This window comes from Euphorbia lathyris, chromosome 1, assembly GCF_963576675.1.
Source record: "Euphorbia lathyris chromosome 1, ddEupLath1.1, whole genome shotgun sequence".
In the NCBI taxonomy this organism is placed as follows: Eukaryota; Viridiplantae; Streptophyta; class Magnoliopsida; order Malpighiales; family Euphorbiaceae; genus Euphorbia; species Euphorbia lathyris.
Genome location: NC_088910.1, coordinates 111960586 through 111982626, shown reverse-complemented (window position 1 = coordinate 111982626; position 22041 = coordinate 111960586). Strand labels below are relative to the sequence as shown.

General features: G+C 32.1%; 2 protein-coding genes across 7 annotated transcripts; both read left to right on the top strand.

Annotated features, from left to right (window-relative positions):
* The first annotated feature begins 5488 nt into the window (after nt 1-5488).
* On the top strand, nt 5489-8729 carry LOC136210638 (probable sodium/metabolite cotransporter BASS6, chloroplastic). 3 transcript variants are annotated; one of them, XM_066001995.1, is made up of 9 exons: nt 5489-5864; nt 5941-5985; nt 6106-6206; nt 6513-6643; nt 7050-7243; nt 7325-7577; nt 7663-7916; nt 7982-8064; nt 8266-8729. In XM_066001995.1, the coding sequence occupies exons 1-9, from the start codon at nt 5744-5746 to the stop codon at nt 8329-8331; spliced, it is 1248 nt and encodes a 415-aa protein (XP_065858067.1). In that variant the 5' UTR covers nt 5489-5743; the 3' UTR covers nt 8332-8729. The 3 variants fall into 3 exon arrangements, with proteins under 3 accessions (XP_065858067.1, XP_065858068.1, XP_065858069.1); XM_066001996.1 differs by lacking the exon at nt 6513-6643 and having other exon boundaries at nt 5770-5864; XM_066001997.1 differs by lacking the exons at nt 5489-5864; nt 5941-5985; nt 6106-6206 and having other exon boundaries at nt 6513-6591.
* Nucleotides 8730-8941: 212 nt separating this feature from the next.
* Nucleotides 8942-13362, top strand: LOC136210639 (uncharacterized). Of its 4 annotated transcripts, none has more exons than XM_066001998.1 (5): nt 8942-9357; nt 9716-9794; nt 11036-11104; nt 11607-11754; nt 13131-13362. In XM_066001998.1, the coding sequence occupies exons 1-4, from the start codon at nt 9044-9046 to the stop codon at nt 11715-11717; spliced, it is 573 nt and encodes a 190-aa protein (XP_065858070.1). In that variant the 5' UTR covers nt 8942-9043; the 3' UTR covers nt 11718-11754; nt 13131-13362. The 4 variants fall into 4 exon arrangements, 1 of the variants encoding a protein (XP_065858070.1); XR_010678134.1 differs by having other exon boundaries at nt 8943-9357; nt 11607-11788; nt 13058-13362; XR_010678133.1 differs by having other exon boundaries at nt 8944-9357; nt 11607-11788; nt 13107-13362.
* Nucleotides 13363-22041: the final 8679 nt, after the last annotated feature.

The window sequence follows — 22041 nt, the reverse complement described above, 5'->3', positions numbered from 1 at the left end:
TTAAGCAAAATGTCTTTTCATGCACTAGAAAAAAAAAAATTAAAACCCCGACAACCAAGTTTTTTTCGCAATCTATCTAAGAGGAAGGTAAATACACTTCTTTTTTACCTGCCAATCAAAGAAGGTAGCCTCAGATATCTACCCGTATTCAACGGAGCCTACACTCCAAGTAATTGACACACCCCATCCTTTACATCTTGTTTCACATTAGTTGCTTGCCCCGATGCCTGCTCGTACGTAGTCAGGATCTCCAATACTACTCATGTCTCCTCCTTTGATGCTTCGAAGAACAAGAAACTGTCATTATCAAAGAACATGTGAGAAACCACAAACACACCTCTACAAATTTGACAGCATCAAATTAGTCATGATCTTTTTTCCTTTAAAATTACTTCAGCACATAGTATGAACATGTACGGTGACAGAGGATCCCAGGATGATTGGTCCTATCAATTCCTTGTTAACTAAAACTGAATACGTGACTGTTGTAACACATAAAGAGATCCAATTTATACATTTTACATCGAACCTCAGTCTCAACATCACAACCTCCAAAATTTCCAATCAACCCTATCATAGGCCTTGCTTATATCAATCTTAAGGGCAACATTACCTTCCACTCCCCTGCTCTTTTTCTTCATATAATGTAAGGTTTCAAAAGCTACCTGCACACTATCAATTATTGACCTTCCAGGGACACAAGCAGATTGACATTCACTAATAATCATTGGAAGGATATTTTTAGCCTATTTGACAATACTTTTGATATAACTTTATAAATTAAATTACATAATGAAATAGGTCGATAATCTACCATAGACTTAGGTACTTCACCTTTGGGTATTAGCACAGTCACCGTGTCATTCACCCTAACAGGGAATTCCATCATCTCCAACCACCCCGTGCACGCCTCAAATACCTCTTGACCGATATACTTCTAAAAATGCTGATAGAATCCCAAGTTCAGTCCATCCGATCATAGTGCTTTGTCTAGATGCATTTGGAAGACCGCTTCTCTAAATTCTTCCAACTTAAATGGTGCTGTTAATTTCCCGTTTTCCTTTTCTGTGATACACTGGGATAACACATTAGTGGTGGTCTGATGGCTTTCGCTCCTCTGACTGTAGGCTATCTGAAAATACTCTCTAACATGATTGCCAATCTTAACCTGATCCACCAAGGTATTCCCCATCCCATCTTCAATGGATAAAATAGTATTTTGTTTTCTCCTGGCTACCACACATGAGTGGAAAAACTTTGTGTTCATATCTCCCCCTTTTAGCCAAAATTGTTTTGCCCTCTGCTTCCAATAGTTATCCTCCTACTCCAAGCGTGTTTAGTTGCCCTTGTATATCTCTGTACCTTTTTAATGATTCACCATCTTCCATGTCTATGTATCTTGTACTTAGTCTCTTCAGATACTCAGTCCTTCCCCTAAACCGTCTCTAAAATTCAAGCCCAAATGTATCCATTGCATTGACACATGCCCCAAGTCTCTCTTGTACATTCCTGTTTTTACTCTCCACCCATACTTTCTCCACCAAACTTTCGAATTCAGGTTCCTTTACCCACGCCTGTTCGAACTTAAATCTCCTTCTTCTTCCACTCACTATTGTATCTACCACTTTCAATACAAGGGGGTAATGATCCGAGTAGGACTATTTTGACTATGGCGATGAAGAACACGAAAAGGAAGAGGTTGGGGTTGATGTGAATGTTAGCCTTCAAGATGAAAGGGTCGATGGTAATATGTACAAGTAACCTAAGATGGGTGCTTTCACCACGGGAATGATGGATTTCAATATAGCTCCATCAAATACTTTTGAATTCTATGGTATCCCTAATGTTGCCCCTTTATCATCTTTTGTATCCACAACCCTTGAATATTCTCTAGTAGAGTGTTTGATATAACATTTTTTGTTCTAATAGAGTGTTTGATATATCATTTTAAACCTCAACATATCTATTTTCCACATACATAAAAAACTCCAATTTATAAAAAAGTATACAAAAAAATTATGCTCAACCAAACTTGGCTAATTAAACATCTATTTTTCTATCATTTTACTAATTACAATGTACTTACATATATTTTCTTTCATTTCATTATTTACATATATTTTACATATAACCCATTTTTTTTTTTTGAAAATAAGCCCTTCAAATTAAAACGAACAGAAGGAAAGATCAATAACAGATGTTAGCCACCCTGACTTTACATTCGAAACATATAACCCATTAATTTAATTTTCCTATCATTTTAATAATTACATATATTTTCCATATAATTTTAATTAATACATAACTCATTATTTAATTTTTCTATCATTTCAATAATTACATATCTTTTACATATCATGTTAACACATAACCATTATATAATTTTTCTATCATTTTAATAATTACATATATTTTACATATCGTTTTAACACATAACTCATTTTTAAACAATTTAACTCAAGAAATATATTATTTAAAAATACATATATTATTTCATATTTATATTACATATCTAAAACATATTTTAACACTAATTTTATTCATACATATATTATTTCAGGTTTATGTTACATATCATCTTTTTTTTTTTTTTTTTTTAGCAAATAGTAATTCATTCCTTGAATCAAGTCCGCAGAAATAGTCCCCTGCAACCAATCCGAAGCAGAAAAAGATACGAACTCGCTAAACATATCATCTAAACATAGGATTAACTAATTTTAACACATAACTAATTATTTTAACCTCTGCTTGACAGGTTTGAGGTTCGATTCCCCACTCCGTCAAAATTTAGCCCTCATTGGTTGGTAATCTATAAATTCCACTGTAAATCCTCATCGAGGCCTGTGGTTTCTCCTGACCTTGGGAATGGATAGACCTACTATTACCTAAACTTTATTCCACAAAATAATAATAATAATAAATAATAATTAGATACCTAACCCTTGTAGATTTCTTCCATTATGCACCACAATGGGAAAAAAGATAGTATTATTAACTAAATATAAAAAAATAATGGATTAATACTAACTTTTTTTTTTTTTGGTAACATGGAGGGGTCAGGCCCCAGAAACAAAATAAAGAAAACAGAAAGCAAAGAACCTAAATCCTAACGCGGCAAATAGTGGAGGCACCATTCATATTAGCATCAAGGATATCATGGAGGCCTATAGGCGGCACAACACACTCGTGATGACCTAAAGAGAGAGATCCTGTGAAATTCGCCAACCAATCAGTAGCTTTATTATAGGGTTAAATGCATCATTGGTCACTGAACTTATATGGTTATCTCAAAATGGTTACTCAACTTCAATTTGTCTCAATAAAATCACTCAACTTTGAGTTTTGTCTCAATTAGGTCACTCTGCCGATTTTAGTGGTTAAAACGCATCGAAATAATGACATATGTGACACATCAACATGAGTTAACTCAAATCTCTAATCGAAACAAAATGTGACAGCCACATGTCGATTATTTTTATGAAAAAATAAATAAAATTTAGTTTTTTCATAAAAATACCCGATACGTGATAGCCATGTGTCACATATGTGGATATCATGTGTCATTTCGGTTAGAAATATGAGTTGTCTCATATTGACGTATCACCTATGTCATCATTCCGATATTTTTTAATCACTGAAATCGTCAGAGTGATCTAATTGAGACAAAACTCAAAGTTGAGTGATTTTATTGAGACAAATTAAAGTTGAATGACCATTTTGAGACAACCATGTAAGTTCATTGACCGATGGTGCATTTAACTCCTTTATTACATTATCTGAAGGTATGCACCCACTGTAATATCCCAATTTTGCTTCAGTAATGACTTGCATTCCTCAATCAGCCAGAAATACCTCTGGTAGTAGCTACCGACTCTAGCAACTAGACCCACTGCCGTCTTCGAGTCAGGTTCAAGGATAACTCGTCTAAATCCCGACTGCCATGCCAATGTCAACCCATAGAAGATCCCCCAGAGTGAATATACGCAAAACAATACTAAAACATACAATTTTTTCTCAACTCTTCAAATAGGTGGAGCGATTAATGTTGTAAAATTTTTAAGTGTTAAGGGTAGGATATTAAGTGTTAATGAAAGGAAATAGAATGGAAAGAAATATAATGGAAATAGAATGAAAATAGAAGGGAAAGAAATAGAATGAGGTGGGTTATATTAATAGTGTGGTGGGATGAAATGTGTATAGAGTGGGTTGTATTTATACAGGGAACCCACCCTTCTCAATTTGGATGAATTGAGAAGAGAATCTACGTATTCATGGTTAATCACATGTGAATATGTAGTCACTACTCCCATTGATAGGAGCAATAAATGCTTCAATAAGACCGACAACTCCACTACCGATCTCATTAAAGATAGCAACGAGACCGACAGGTGCTACATATCTCGCTGAAAAGTTTAATTGAATCAGCTCGTAGGCTGACACATCAATAAGACTGATAGTAGAGCTACCGGTTTTTAATTTAAAAAAATTAAAAGAAAAATTTGTATCGGTAAATTAGAAACCAATAGCTTTGCTACCGGTTTCTAATTAAAAAATAATAATAAATTTAATTCGGTTGAAGGGAAACCAGGAAAACTTCTATCGGGTTCTTTGTAAATTGAAACCATTAGAAAACCTATCGATTTCGTCTTGGGAAGGGTTGGTTACATAAACATCACAAATAATGGTATTATCTACTTTTTAATCAATATTGATAATATAATCCTTAATATATAAAAAACAATGATTTTATTTTACAATTGTCAAGTGGTGGTTTCTAATTCTTGTATAGGATAAAAACGTGGTTTCTATTAAAAAAAACTGTCATGTGTTTTTTTTTTGAATTTGTAATCACGCAGGATAATTGACTGATTTTGATATATATATATATATAATTATTTAAAATTTTAATTTTAGATTTTAAAAATATAAATTTTAGACCTTAATTTAAAAAAGGTTAAATACTAAAATAAATCATATACTATAACAATAAACCATAGACTAACCCTGAATCCTAAAATATAAATCATATATTTTGAAAAATAAAATCATTAATCATAATTTTATATCCTGAAAAGTAAATTTTAGACTGTAGTTTATAAATTCTAAATTTTCAAATATAAATTGTAAACTCTAATTTTTAATTTATAAATAGTACCAAAGAATGAAAATGGTAGAAAGATAAAAATGGAAAATACAAAAAGGGTAAAAGGAAAAAAAATGGATGAAGAGAAAAAATATATATTTAATTATTAGTATGGACTAAACGTGGTTGGTAATTGACATAACCAAAAGAGTTTCTAATAATATGACAAAATTCAAAAAGTAGGGCTACTTTATTGTAAATAGTTTTTCAAACTTACAGTTTTATGTAATTTTTTCTTAATGGGTGGAAGCCGTACAGTGGATAATGGTGTTAAATACAGACCCAATTGAGGATTAAATCCTCGGTCCGGCCCATTTGGGGCAAAATCCTAATTTTCTATACCTGATTTATTTCTTGCGCTTCACCTAATTTGCAGATTAAACCCCTCTCCCCCTCTAAATTGAAAGCTTTAGGGGGACGGATAGGCCGGCTGCCCATGCATATGGGATACTAGATCAAGTACAATATAGTGAGCCCATGCATATGGAAAATGATTTTAGCAAAGAAAAAAGTTGCAATTATATAATCATAAAAAAGAGCAGCGGAGTTGGAATTTGAACAAGATTTCCCTTCTGCTTTCTGTAACATATCAAAGCGAAAATGAATGTCAACGTTAAGCGATGGTTGATTCAATCTTCGCATACCTCGCAGTTTCCTTTCCGTAATAGAAATTATAGTCTTCTCCAACTCTTGCCGCAAAATTGCTTCATTAAGCCTACAGGTAGCTATCTTTCTTCTTCAGCACTATCTAGCTGTTCTATTTCGGACTGTGCTGCTCTCAATTTTTTTTTTGTCAGAGTTGCGCAATCTCGGATTTTCAGTTCAATTAAACGAAAATAAACGTGAGACCATTTTCTTCGCTTCTATTTTTCTAGTTTCTTATTTTAATTTCAGTCAGTTTATGAGCATGGTGTAAATGGATTCTTTTAACTCTAACTTCTGTTTCGTTACTGATATAATAGCCCAGGGGTCAAGGATTTTAGTTAGCAGGTGCGCATCAGATAAGTTCTCGGATAACTTTGAGCAGGATCCGGATCAGAATGTTATCAACAACAAGAATAAGGTGCTTCTTTTGTTTTATGTTTTTGCTTGAGTTTATCTTGAATGCTGATTTGTCCTTTCAAAGAATGAATGTCCTTTTTTCAATATCAATTCTTGTGTTTAGGGCAGATATATATTTTCTGAATTGTATGCAAAAGAAAAGAAATTCATTGTATCCAATACTACTCTGATTTCAGTTTGCATTGGTTTTTTGAAAATTGCATGTGTATGTTTAATTTGCAGGAATTCTGTAACAGTCTGTGTTTGATTGGGGTATATTGGTTGTCCTAGGTTTATATTGATGTTACTGCTACATTTCTTATTTCAGATGGTTGAGCAGGAAATTTTTTCTATTGTGAACATCTTGAAGCAATCGAATTCGCTCCTCCCTCAAGTGGTTCTTGCTAGTACACTTTTGGCTCTTGTTTATCCTCCTTCATTTACATGGTTTACTACGAGGTTGTCTAGTGTTACTTTAGATAAGTCAATAATGGAATGTGTTTTTGTTTTTGGGACTATACATACTTAAGCTATCTATTCAATCTACTTGTTTGTATGATACGCTTTTGAGGCAGAAATTGATCGTTAGGAAAATAGGAGTTATGTTTTTGTTTATTAAGAGTGTGGGAGTTTATGACTTCATGATATCTTGTTTATCGATTTTCTTATTGTCTGATTGCATCCGTGAAGTTCTGTAACTATTTCAGCATAGCTACAGGAAAATGACTCTTAAAGCTTGCCTCTAAACTAGTGTATGGTATGCAGGGTTTTGGCATAAATTATAAGAACTAGAGTATTAGATTTCTATGCAAATAAGCTTTCGAGAAGGCCATATACTTATATGCTTAACTTTGATCCATTTTAGGTACTATGCTCCTGCATTAGGGTTTCTAATGTTTGCAGTTGGGGTGAATTCCAGTGAAAAGGATTTTGTTGAAGCATTCAAAAGACCAGCAGCTATTTTGGCTGGTTATATTGGCCAATTTATTGTGAAGCCTATTCTTGGGTATATCTTTGGCATAATTTCTGTATCAGTGCTTGGTCTTCCTACTTCTGTAGGTGAGAAACTGAGAATCTACCATTACGAGCTCTAGAATTGGAGATTGATTGAAACTAATATTTTGTGAACCTATGATTCAGGTGCTGGAGTTATGTTGGTATCTTGTGTTAGTGGAGCGCAGCTATCAAATTATGCTACTTTTCTCACCGATCCATCAATGGCTCCTCTAAGTATTGTCATGACATCCTTATCTACTGCTACTGCTGTCTTTGTTACACCATTATTGTCACTTTTGCTTATCGGAAAGAGACTTCCTGTTGATGTAAAGGGAATGGTATCGAGCATTCTGCAGATAGTAGTGACACCAATTGCAGCAGGGTTACTTCTTAACAGGTCATTACTTGCTCTGAATACCTTGCTGAGACTGAAATTTAAATTTCTTCAAGTTATTCTTACCGTTGTAGAATTGCTCGTACAGGTTCTTTCCCAGGATTTCTAATACTATTAGGCCCTTTTTGCCTCCTTTTTCAGTCCTTGTGACAGCCTGTTGTGTTGGAGCACCACTTGCTATTAATGTTGAGTCTGTCATATCTCCTTTTGGTGCAACCCTAGTAGCAGTCATTATTTCATTTCATCTGCTGGCATTTGTTGCTGGTTATTTTCTCACCGGTCTCGTCTTTCCCGAAACACCTGACCTAAAGGCACTTCAAAGGACAATGTCTTTTGAGACAGGTACTGCCTTCATTATCAATAGCAAAGATAAAATCGCCGTAGCTGATATTATTGTTCATTTGCAGGCATGCAGAGCAGTCTTCTGGCCCTTGCGCTTGCAAATAGGTTTTTCCAAGATCCACTTGTAGCAGTGCCTCCAGCAATCTCTGTAAGTTAAAGACGTTTTATTTTCTACGTCAGTCATGTGTCTGTTTAGTTCTCCTTTTTGTAGCTCCTTTTTTCTGTTTCTTTAAAACTTAATTTGACAGCAACGATCGATCATGCTATGTTGCCATTTTTATCTGCATTAGCTAGCTTTCAGAATCACATATTGATGTTGCAAAACATATACTGTTTGTGTGATTTGCAGACTGTATTGATGTCTTTGATGGGGTTCTTACTTGTCATGATTTGGGCTAAGAAGAAAGATTTATGATGGATTTTGCATCCCTTGTTTCAAGTATGATGCATCGCGATTATGCATGGTTGAGCTGAGTTAGAAGAGCAGCAATGGTGATCAAAACGTAGCTCCTGCAAGTTTGAGGTTTTTGGTTGAATCAAGAATTGCTGGAGCATCCAACAACACTTGAAGATAATATCATTTGGATTGCATGTACTTGTATTCATTTCTGAGAAATATTAAGCTTGCTTCCATTACATGAACTTGCTCCTACGAGAAGTATCCTGGGCTCATTGTGGATTCGAATTGAATAGTGATGCATGCATGCTGCATGAACAGATGTAAACTCAGGATTATTTCCTTGAAATTTTAAAATTTCAACTGAAAATATGCAAAAATGGATTAGGATTAAGTTAATTTTCAACTTGAGAACTTGAGAGGGGTTAATTTTAATTAAATTTGAACCATTCATTTTACATGTTTGAGATGCATTAAATATATCTAATATGTTGAACTTTGCTAATTTGGCAAACACATAGTTATTGTAATCCAAAATAAAGGTTGAATCCAATAAAACAGACGTTAAAGAAAAAAGTATACTGAACTAATGATCTCAACCGTCCACTTTCTGTATTTGACTAATATCAGCCGAAAGATGAACTCGACTCACCGACGAAGTACCTAACTTAAGTTCGGAAATTAACTGAAAATAAAGAAATTCTCAAAATTTACCCGCCTACGAAGCCCCATGGCATCAACAACTACAATGCTCCCATCGCTGTTCTCTGTGAATCCCAATTTTTCTCCCAAATTGAAACAGACCCTTTTCTCTTCTCTCTCTTCTCCACCTACCCGTACTCCTGCTGCTCCTCAAATCCGCCCCGTGAAGCCAAAATCCTCTCGTTATGATACTGTTGCGGGCATATTTGGGGCTGGTTTGGCTTTGACCTTAGTCGGACCCGCCTTTGCTGCTGATTTACCGTTGCTGGGTCAACTGAGTGAGCCTGCCAACGCACTTTCTTTGCCTACTTGGGCCATTCACGTTTCCAGTGTTGCTGAGTGGTGACTTTCGTCTTTCCCCTCTCTTTTCTATTCGCATTTCAGTAGTTTTGTTTATTTTGATAGTACAAGTATAATACCCTGTTCATTTCAAGTCTAGCTTCAAATTGAACTACTTAGTTAACCAGGTTGTTGATTTTGTCGTTGCAATTATAGTGTTTGGTTAAATGCTGCAGAGAAAACGAACCAAGCTTCAATTCTAACTAATTGAATGAAATTGGATCTTTTTTTTCTAAAATTAATAGTGGGTTGAATTAGAAATGTGGGAAGATATTTGGAGTCTATTGCTTTTAGGTTATTTGTAAGTATACCTTTCTGGACATAGTTTAAATGTTAATACCATATAGTCCGTTGAAAACAGGATTACAGCAATGGCTTTGGTGTGGCAATATGGGGAGAAATCAGGATTTGAGTCTTGGAAGGGACTCTCTTGGGGCATGGTGAGTAGTTACCTGTGTTAGATACCTAAATAATCCTGTTATTTAGGAAAATCCTATTGTTTAGGAAATATTACATATCTAACAACCTGTTAGTATTTTGAATTTCGAGTTGTTATTTGGGAAATGAGTGTTGCAGATTGTAATTCTTTTTTTTGTTTGATTTTACAGTGTTGAATACCGCTACATTTATTAAATAGCTGTTTTCGTATGATAAATTTCTGTTTATGCATTGCAACTTCATGAATCACCTTGCCTTGAGTAACATTGTACCTAGTCACTTGCGGTGCAGTTTCTAGGCAATGAATTGATAATTGAAATGTTTCAATGGCTTTCAGCCCGGTTTGGCCTCTCGTTTTTTCCAGCAAGTTCCTGCTGGTTTGTACTCCTTTCTGCTTGAAGATTGGCAGGACTAGCCTCCCCAGAATGCTTTGTGACTAGTTTTTATGTTTCTGTTTTTCTGTTTTTCTTTTTTGGTTTTGTTGTTTCCTTGTTCACCAAAAAAAGAAAAGAAATGTTTTAATGGCTAAGACTTTTTGGTTACTGCCACAAATTTGTTTTCATTGCCTTAATTTAAAAGTTTACGATCCTCTCTTTAGTGTAATGCCTTAAATTGCCTTATTCGTGGGAACATAGAGGAAGCGGCCTAAACAGCTTACTTTGAGAAGCAAATCTTACACAATTCATTTCACATGGAAATCGCAGTTTCAGTGCCGCGGACATTTGGTTGCCCTTGAAGTTGGTCTGTTAATTTTAATCAACAGTTTCCTCCATTTGTTTGAGTGATAGTGACTTTTATGTTGGTTCTGTTACATTCCCAAGGGCCCGTGTTTATTTTGTAATTTTCCCTCTTGATCTAAAGCCTGTTGCTCAATTTTTCAAGCCCTACAAGTGTTGAGACAGGTAAAATATATAGTTCTTAGAAGATTGAACAGAAGAAGATTAGTAACATTTATTGTTTTTATTGATTCCCCTGGTTTAGATTAATAATGGCTTTAGATCTGCCCTTAATTTACTTAGATTGGCATTAAGGAGTGTCACCCTTCAGAGGGATCTGGATCATATATCAATTAGGAATTACAATTAAAGTTTGGCCACATATTCTTTTGTTAGTCTCCTTCAGGTCTCTATAATTCACATACATTTCCCAGTTGATTTGATTACACAAATACTATTGTTTTAATCAAAACCTATTTGATTCTCGTTTACTGTACATTTTTTTTCTAATACAATTAAATATTTAGGTACCTCTGCTTGGTGGAGCATTTTGTGCATGCACATGGCATTTCTTTTATAATTCTGAGTCTCTGGAGGTAAGAGCCATTTTGATACTTTACCTTTAAATCCTGCACAATTGTTCTGCAGTTCTTTGCAGATTGTATGTCCTTTTATGTAATTCATATTGAAAGTGTCCTAGTTGATTGACTTCAAAACTTATTTATTCCTCACACCTTATTTCATACAGTCAGGCTTCACTATAACCATTTTTGCAGTTAGTAGGAACTGCTACTATGCCATAATGTTAATAGACTAGTGAACCTCGCCCCTAATTTGCTTGACGAAAATTGTTGTTTCGACCAACATAACTAACCGAACTTGCCTATAAAAGGGCCTCGAGTCAGCCTGCAGAGTGGATCATAAATCAGCTCTCCTTTGCATAACCATTGTGTATTGGATGCAATGAAAGAGATGTTCAGTTGTCTTAGTATTGTTTTTTGGTCCCTCTATCCTGTATAATAAATTCGAAGACACTTATTGGATGCTGATATAATTATGTATATGTTTCAAAGATAGTAATTTAGCGGCGGTTTGTAGGTGTTGGTAGCTCTTCAAGCAGCACTGACAGTAATAGGTAATGCCACAATGTGTATTGCTGCATTCCGAATATACAGAGCGTCTTCAGAGGAACGGCCGAAGAATCTCTGAGTTTGCAAGTGTGCATGATTTTTATGTGCCTGAAGGAATATCCTTCCCTGTATCTTTTACTCAATTTCAAGGTAAGACTGCTTTATTTTGTAGGGGTTTAACTGAAAGTTGAGTTGCTGCAATTATGCACATTCACATAAATACACACATATATAGTCCCAATATTTACAGAATAATTTCTTTCTTTTAGGACATTGGATGAACATAGAAGGCAGAAAATTCCACAGTTGAATTTATTTTTTTGTTAAGAAAGAGAACATTTAGTCAAGTGAATGAGTAACCTAATTATGTTGTGCTTGCTGTAAATTATACAGATGATCACGGGTTAAATGCAGCATTGGTTACTGAACTTTCGTAATTGTCTCAAAATGGCCACTCAACTTCAATTTGTCCTACTAAAAATCATTCTACTTTGAGTTTTTTCTTAATAAAGTCACTCTGGTAACTTCAAGAGCAAAAAGACACCGGAAATATGTCGTGGCTAGTCAACTTTCGTTATTGACCGAAACGAGACGTGGCTTCCACCTATCTGACCAAAACGACATGTGGTTGCCACGCTGGAAGCCACGTGTCATCTAGGTGGCAGCCATGTGTCATTTCAGTCAGCGGTGAAAGTTGACTATTGCTAAAGTAACAGCCACATCACTTTTTCAGTGTCTTTCTGATTTGGAAGTGCCCGAAGTGACTTTATTGAGACAAAATTGAAAGTTGAATGATTTTATTGAAACAAATTGACTAGTGCTAATGTGGCAGCCACATCACTTTTTCAGTAATCATTTTGAGACAACCATGAAAGTTCGGTGACTAATGGTGCATTTGACCCAGAGGACCACATATGTTTGAACAATGTTTTAATAATACCATAAAAATTCATTTTATCTCAATAAAATAACACTACGATAAAGTCATATTGAAAGTTCTCCAGCTACACACTGGAATTGATATGGATGTTACTCAAGTCATCCATTCCACGTGACGCTCCATTTAACCCTAAAAAGCTAAGTCTGACTATGTATGCCACGTTGTTTTAAGTGAATTTACGTGGTGCTTATGTGGAATATATACCATGTGACTTTATTGGTACAATATCAAAGATATACTATTGAGACAAAATTTGTGACCATATCAAAACATTGTCCAAACATGCATAACCGTTTATGGAACAGTTAGGAGAGAGAAGGCTTAAACGGCAGCAAAACAAAACAGTTAGAACTGTGTGTATAATGATAAAGATTTAACGTTATGCTAGGTGATTTTAATATTTGTCAATAAAGTATGATTGACTGGAGTGTTTCTACATCTACTTGATTAATGACATATTTTCTTGTGCTATTATGGAGAAGTGAGACCCAACCCATGTTTATATATTATTGCTTTTCTTGACTCAAGTGCTGCTGATGATGCATCTGAAACTTCCTTGAATGGTTGCTGGGTGTTCAAATTCGCCATTATTGAGTTTTTGACAAGCTAACAATTGAAGATGATTACAGGGATGAAAAAGCAGAGAAGAAGAAGGTATTGGACTTTAAAGCAAATATATAAACATACAAGGGCTGAATTGCAAGGGCCTAAAATGTAATGTTGAAAAGATATACTAATCATAATTAAGGATAAATGAATTCATTGGGTGTGTTTGATTCTTCTATCTGCCTTCTTGTTTGAAGACAATTTTGGCCTACTCCATGTTTTTCTTGTCTCTTTTTGTATTGGTCTCTTTTTATCATAACACTATAGGGACAAGGTACCAAAATAGAGGAGAAGTATCAATTTAGATTAACACCAATATAGGTTTAACCTTTACAAAAGGTATCAATTTAGGCCTAGATAACGGATTGGATACGTCATTCCTATTACTCCGTTAAGTTCTGATTTCTCTCTCCACGTACAATTGACAAAACTTAACGGAGTAATATTAATGATGTGTCTCATTCCGTCATCGAGGTCTAAATTGGTACCATTTTTTCAACATTAAACCTATATTGGTGTTATTTTATACGTGGAGCCTAAATTGATACTTACTCAAAAACCATAGATACCATAGACCTATTTTGATACCTGATCCCAACAATATATATATATATTTTAAAGTTTATATTTCTACTAAATAATGTATTTAATTAGTTTATTGATTTGTCAAAGTTTTTCTAATACTTAGTTATGTAATTTTTTTTTTAATATGGAGTAAAAACCTTTATGTAAAAAACTTCGTAATGAGAATTTGAGACTGGAGTCTTCAAATCAAGCACTGATTTCAATGCTAATAAAGGGTCTTGAAATGATGTAGATCAATGACTAACAAAAACAATTGGAAGAAATGTTAAAATGAAAATAATGAGAAATATTGGTTTAATTCATTTTCAATTTCTTGAAAATGCAAATTTATTATTATCAAACTAAACTCTTGATTAACATAAACTAAACTCTTGTTTACACTTAAGCATTATAATTAAGGAATTGAAGATAAATTTTCATTAAACTCAAATCTTACTTTAACAGTTTTAATTTTGTACTTAATAGTTAATGCTAATTCTTTTGAATGAAAATAAAGTGCAACTTCTTAAAGCAGTCAACACTCTAGGTAGTCTATAAATTATAATGGTCTCCATGTTGATTCCAACCAATCAAAAATCAACACATAAATATTAGCCAAAAACATCATTAGATCCGCGATCTTTCATTTTTTGGTTATTAAGCCCTTCATTTTTATTTGAATACATTAAGTCCATGATCATTTATTTTTGATCTCATTAAACCTTTGCTTACCAAATTAGTAAGTTGTAACCATCTAGTTCTGTTCAAAATACGTTATTAATTTCATCTGTATTTGAAGTTTTATACAAAAATAATTTTTACATTTTGAATTAAAGTTTTTTACAGTTTTTCTATAATCACATTCACATCAAAATTTCTTTCAAACAGTAAAAATATATAAATTTCGAATGCATGTGTAATGAATAACAATTTGTTAACTAAGTTTTATGTTTAAAATTGATTTTTTTGGACATCAAGAGTTTAATGTGATAAAAAATAAAAAATCAGGAGTTTAATATATCAAAATAAAAAATCAATGACTTAATCGACCAAAAAATTGAAAGATGGATCCGAATCATGCTTTTTGCCTAAATATTACATTCTCTCATCCATATTCCCACCACATGATATTTATTAAATTTATAGAAAATAAATTAAAATACTCTATATCCTTTTATTAATAATTTTCATTTTTTTTACATTCATTAAAGGGTAAATTTTTAAAAAAAAGTCTCATGTGATTACATGGATTGTCAAACGCATGTCTGTGGTTTTTTATACAACCAAGAGAGAACTAAGGTTCCTCGGTCTGATAAAAGCCTAAAAACGAGGATATTTTAGTTTGACATTCTAAAAATAACCGTTAACAACATTAAAATAAAATTTTTTAAGAACTAAAATTGTTAAGTATCACATTTATTATAAAATCATATTTTTTATTTTCTAAAATCATCACTTTGTGAGCTTTATCTCTCCTGACCGAACAACACATAAATGACATCAAATGAAAATTTTCATATTGAGGTTGTTAACAGTCATTTTTAAAGTGTCAAACTAAAAAATCAACATTTTTAGCAAAACTTTACACTTCAATTTTGAATTTTTTTCATTTTGACCCCGTTAACGGTCGTTTTTACAGTGTCAAATTAAAAGATCATCATTTTTAGCAAAGCGAGAAACCTTAGTATTTTTATTATTATTAAAAAAAACCACATACTGTATATGCATTTGAAAATTCGTGTAACTATTTTTTTTTTTTTTGAATTTACCCTTCATTAAATTATACAACTCTTATACTTTCAAAACTTAAAATTGACAAAAAGAAAAATTAATGCTAAATATTAATAGAAGAAATTTAAATTAAGAATTTAAAATGATAAATAATTTTTTTCTCCATGTAATAATATGAAACAAAGAGAGTATATAAATAGTGTCCATGTGGTTCATTTAATTCGGGATCATTCTAGAACTTCACCACGAATGGTAGGTCAAGTCCTGATTGGCTTCGAGAATTCTTAAAAAATTTCATTTATACTTATTTCTTTGATTTTTTTAAACGCATAATTAATATTTTAATTTAATAAACATTATTGTCTAATTATATGCTGGGATCAATGTGATTTTTTTTTTCAAACTGCTTAGATAATAGAAACATTTTGAGTTTCTTCAATTCAATTTAGGTAATTATTGCAGTCAGATAAAAGTAAAAATGAAGAAAACAAATAATAATTTGATTTTGAGGCTTTAAAACTAAGGGAATTCAAGAATCATTAAGCTTCTAACCAGCTAGTTCATACATCAACCTCAAAGACTAATTAACTATAAAGATATAGATATAGAGAGAGAATAATATATATTAAACCAAACTACTACTTCCATTAATTCATCTTATTAACATACACATGATCTTTGAAGAAAGAAAGAAAGAAAGAAAACAGAAATTAAGATATGTTATTATTTTGTAAAAGAAAAAGATCCAAAAGAGGGAATTTCTTTTGAAATTGAGAAAGCAAAGCTAAATTTTCTTGATGAAGAAGAATAGCTTTCTTCCTTAGCTTCTCATTTTCTTCAACAATAGTTTTATTTTCCAAGTAAAGCTTCAAATTCATTAGCTCCATATCTTCTTCCTCTTCATGGGATTTCCTCCTGCTGTCGAATATAAACAAATTAATAAATCAATTAACTAAAATTAACAAGAAATTAAGAATAATGATGTATATATGATTAATTTAATTTACCTGGTGATGAGGGCAGGAACCTGAAGCTTATGTTTCTTTGATCTTTGCTTTCTTTGAGCAGGAGAAGAGAAGTTTTGTAGTCTGTTTATGCACATGTTTATCAGTTTGCAAGTCTAAGAAAGGCTTATGAAAGAAATGAGAAATTAAGTAAGTTGGTATGGATATATATAGGAAGAGGAAGGAGCTTATGTAAATAATTATGGAAATGGTGGGTGCAATTTAAAGAAAGAAAGAAAGAAAGAGAGATTTATCTTTCTCTTAGTATGGTAATGATGGAAGTTGGACTCATCATTGCCACGGGAAGCAACCCCATTTTTGTCCATCTAACAACATAACTTAATCAATATATTACCGCCAAAACCTTTTTTTTTTCTTTTATAAGTTTCTCTAACTTTATCTACATGTTTCCTTCAACTTTGTTGTAACGAGAGGATTTAGAATGGGTGACGTCATCATTAGGGATGACCAAATCAATAATCGAACGGAAATTTTTATTTGGTTAAGTTATTTTAATAATTTAGTTCGGTTAAGTTGTTAATTTTTTCTTGTTCGGTTTGGTTAGCCGAACAGATGTTCATCCCTAGTCATAATTGTAAGTACAAAAGAGGGAATCGAAATAACTTATCGGAATGAAAAACTGTGTCGTGGACAGAACCACTGCGTTGAAAACGATTACGACAAACTCTTGTGCAATCTGGAAGTCCGATCGTCAACCAAGGTTTACACAGCGAGCGACGCACTAGTGCACTCTAGGGCGAAGCTTTGGAACAGCAAAATAATTAATTGCCCAGAGAAGAAAGCGTAATGAAGATGAAAAATGTAATCGGAAAGTTTTCTATATAGAGCGAGCGCGCGCGTGTGGTTTATTTTGTAAAACCCACTAAACACAATTTAATAACTCCTCTAGCCCAACCCAATATAAACTCTTCAACTATCTCAAAAGTTTCCCATGTGGGATACTTAAAGTCACAAAAGACAAACAAAGGCTAAAGAGCCATTTTACCAAAATCTTCAACAATAATAAAAAGTCTCAATAAGGAATAATTATAATGAATAATAATGGAAGTCAGAATGAATTAACCTCACATTAAATTTTTTGAGAGAAAGTTATTGGAGTAGTAATTATAAGTGTTTCTAAAATATATGTGTCGGAAATTTTGATTTTTTATATTGTGGTTATTTGTCAATTTCATGGATTGATGAATTTTTGAATAACTACTCTATGAGATTTTTTTGATGATAAATTATAGTGTCAAAACAGATAAATAATTTGATGATAAATTATAGTGTCAAAACAGATAAATAATTGTGAGAGATTAATATAAAAGCTATTATTGATCTTTAACTATTAGTTTAAATTTTTAGTTCAATTGACTCATTGAAATGCTATCAGAACCTCTTAGACAAGTGGTCGGGTTTGAATCCTAACAACCATATTTGTTGATTAAATTTCAACACATAGTAAGATAGGTCTGCTCTTTGACCACGTGATCAAGAGTTTGATCCATGGCAACCGCATTTGTTGATTTAATCTCAACACACCTTATTTGTTGATCTAATCTCAATACATGGTAAGATGAGTCTGTGTTGTACATGTGAGAGGCATTCATCGTGAGAGTATGTTAAAGATAATAATAAAAGTTATGATTGAGTTTTAACTATGAGTTTTAAACTTTTAATTCAATTGGTTTTTTTTTTTTTTAATAATGAATGAGAAATCGATGTTCAATTTTTTTTGATAGAAATTGGGACGAGACAGAACTTGAGCGGGGAGAGCACCCATGGCCCAAGAACTGCCATTCAAAGATTTTTTTTTTTCGATGTTCAAATTATTGTAATAGTTTTATTGAAGAAAAAAAACTGCCATTCAAAGATTTTAATTGTGTGGTTAATTTCGGAAATAGTTAATTATTTATATAAAATTTTTGATCCTAAAATATAAATCCTAAACCCTCAAAAATAAATTTTAGACTTTAAATATATGACGTGTCATCAAATTCTTCATCCGATACATTATATGTTACCTGTGCACTGATTTTATACTAAAATTTCTCCATAAACAGTGTGTCCGCACCATGAAAACCGCATAATATAGCTAAAAAAAATACACTGGGCTTAACAGCATACACGAATAAAATAAAAGGGTGTCAAATGAATAAAATTGAAATTAAAGGACTTAATAGCATAATATGTAAAACTTAACTTAGATACTTAAAAAAATATTGTTGGATAAATTAATAAAAAAAGGTGTCTGTGATATGGTGAATAGAAGCTTCTATACATATATGCTTTCCAATGTCACCATCTTTTGGCCTGCCTAATGGTTTGGTTGTAGAGAGGGCTTCAAAACATTAAAAAATAAGCCAATGAGAACTGACTCATCACTAATGCTTACTTAAGGTGTTAATCACAATCTTTCCCTCTTTGGAACAGTTCCTAATTCATTAATTAATTAACTAATTATAGTTCATCTCCAATATTATTTAATCATGTGCTCATGTCTTTAAACATGCATAGTGTTTGTAATGAGATATATGGGATTAATTTGTAGGCACTTGTTCAATGAAATGTTTATGCTGGTAGGTTTGCTAATTTCTTTTTATTTTATTGGCTTAATACATCTCCCGATTTTAAATTTATCCAAAAAGATTTGAGTGGCCTCTGCATATTTAGAATATTCTGAACTGATTTAAAATATCCCAATACCTCCATCAACTTACTTAAAATATAATGAATTAATATATCGGTTGCAGAAAAATACATGCCTTATAAAAGTTAAATAAAATTGATACGTAAGCGATACGTCAGATTTAGGCTGACACATAAAACAAAAGAAATACAAGAACAATCCTAAGTATAGCCTAAAAGTGTGACCGTCTAGATCCAAGAATTTTCTTTAGGTATCTATTTTATTATTATAAATATATTAATATATTCGGGGCTAAAAATAATATAAAATTTATTAGGATATATATTATTTAAAATTTTATGTACAATTGTTTTTAGGGTAAATTACATCTATTGCTATTTAAATTTACTCATTTTAACATTGTGGTCACTAAACTTCAATTTTTAACGGTATGATACTGAATTTTACACTTGTTAACACCGGTAGCCACTCAACTTTAACTAACTCCTCAAATGACTGTTAACGACCTCAAAATGAAAATATTCAAGAATTAAAGTTGCTTAGAACGACATTTTTTTTTATGAAACCACATTTTTTATTTTCCAAAATCACTTTTTTTTGGAGCTTTTTCTCTCTAAAAATTCATTTTTTTTTCTCCTAACCAAGCAACACCTAAATGACCTAAAAACGAAAATTTTCAAAAATTAAAGTTTCTTAGAATATCATTAACTTTTCAATTTTTTTTTTATTTTAAGACCATCAATGGTCGTTTTGAAGTGTTGAGTGACTACCAATATTAAAAAGTGCAAAGTTCAGTGGCATACTGTTGAGAATTATTGACCAGCCAGGGTAAAGTTTCAGTGTATCATACTATTAAAATACAACGAAAAATCAACAATGTTATCATACATATGCATACAAATTCAGGAGCTAGTAGCTATCATGCATATGCATACAAAAAAAAAAATGGTGGGATTGAGATGACCATCCAAAAAGTGAGTGATTCAAGAATGGATAGCCTTATTCTAATCGGCATTGTTGGAATTAATTTAGGACCATTTGCTTGTAAATAAAAGTGGTAATTGCGTATTTCCTATTATCTTATATATATTTTATATGGTTAGAAAAATAATTTTCATGTTAATAATATCGTATCGGTCTGATTTTTCTCCGTAAATCATATTTTCGTATCAGAAATTACCACTCCTATTTACAAGGGTAATTGCATCTATTTTCTTTGATGTTTGGGGGTAAGTTGATAAAGATTATTTAACTTCATTTTATTTTAATAAAGTTACTAATTTTTTTTTTTTATTTCAGTAAAGTGATTCCAATCAATTTACGCATAACAAATTTCATAAATAGTGAGATAACAACCACATTAAAAAAACATATTTTTACATAACATAACAACCACGATACTAATTCACTAAATAATATGTAACAAAAAAATCACTAAATAATAATTTTTAAAAGTTTTTCTCAATTTTTTTAAGAGTTTAATCAAATATATATGGGCTTAATTTATCAAAGATCCCTAAACTTGCTCAAATGATCTGATTGACTCTTTAAACTTTGGAGATACCTCACTAGTCCTTTTATTTATAATGACCTATTGACTTCCTAGAGTTGCTCAAAATAACTTAGGGCCCGTTTGTTTTAACTACTGTTTGCTGTTGCTGTTGGAAAAAACTGATTTTCAAAAAAGCAGAGAGTATCTGCTTTTGTAAAATGCTACCTTTTAGGGGTAAAAAGCAAACAAAAGTTTAATAACCAAATACCTAAAACTCTCTCTTTGAAGTGAAAAGACAAACATGAGCATGTAAATGAGCTACCAAACACCCCCTTAAGGGATATTTGTTTATGTTTTTCTCCTCATGTTTGTTTTTTTTTTCATTTTGAAAGGGAGAGTATTGAACGTTTGGTTAGAGACTTTTTATGTGCCTTCTATGTAATGAAAGTAGCTTTTTACAAAAGTAAAGAATTTTTGCTTTTTGAAAAAACAGTATTTTACAACAACAAATAGCAAACAATAACAACAAACATGTATTGTCTTTCTTAAGTTGTTACAATAATCTATTAATCTCATTAATTTACTTAAAGTGATATATGTTTAACTTATCCAAATATCTCCTTAATCTATTATTAGGTTAATGATATGGACTATTACAAGAGCTCCTAGTATATTAAGGCAATATACATGTAGGTATGTATAATATATGTAACATTAGAAGAGGGTGTACATTCCCAATGAGGTGGTAGTGTAGTGTCCACTTTGGTATAGGCTAATTATACTTGGTTTGAACACAAAAAATGAAAGAGTCAGATGTTACATTGAGGGCATGAAATCATGCATTTTTGGAAAAACTAAGTATGATTCTACATCTATGTTATGTAATGTAATCATCCTCTTCTATCATTCTATTTTAACATTTTCTTAATACCTTCTTTATTATTTCCTTATGTATATATTATTGGAACAAAATATATATTCAATCCATAATTCAAATCACCTGTCTCATATAGGAACCTTTTTATGTAGCCCCCATATACTCTTATATTTTATATGCACACTCTAATTTTTTCAATTTTTATTAATTAAGTTTAGGGTAAATTACACCCTTAACTACTGAACTTTACCAATTTTAATATTGTGGTCTCTGAATTTTAATTCTTAATAGTATGACCAGTGCACTTTATACTTTTTAACACCCGTGACCACTCAATGCATCAAAACGACCATTTACGGTCTCAAAAAAAAAAACGGAGAGTTAATGATATTCTAAAAAACTTCAATTCTTAATGGTATGGCCACTTAAATTTACACTTTTTAACACCAGTGGCCACTCAACACCTCAAAACGATCGTTGACGGTCTTAAAAAAAACCGGAGAGTTAATGATATTCTAAGAAACTTTAATTATTAA

Excerpts from the sequence above, each read along its gene's own strand:
- LOC136210638 (XM_066001995.1), top strand. The coding sequence starts at position 5,744 with ATGAATGTCAACGTTAAGCGATGGTTGATTCAATCTTCGCATACCTCG. Across the intron at positions 5,865-5,940 it reads TTGCTTCATTAAGCCTACAG|AGTTGCGCAATCTCGGATTT; the intron begins GTAGCTATCTTT and ends TTTTTTTGTCAG. Across the intron at positions 6,644-7,049 it reads TTTACATGGTTTACTACGAG|GTACTATGCTCCTGCATTAG; the intron begins GTTGTCTAGTGT and ends GATCCATTTTAG.
- LOC136210639 (XM_066001998.1), top strand. The coding sequence starts at position 9,044 with ATGGCATCAACAACTACAATGCTCCCATCGCTGTTCTCTGTGAATCCC. Across the intron at positions 9,795-11,035 it reads AGGGACTCTCTTGGGGCATG|GTACCTCTGCTTGGTGGAGC; the intron begins GTGAGTAGTTAC and ends TTAAATATTTAG. Across the intron at positions 11,105-11,606 it reads ATAATTCTGAGTCTCTGGAG|GTGTTGGTAGCTCTTCAAGC; the intron begins GTAAGAGCCATT and ends GGCGGTTTGTAG.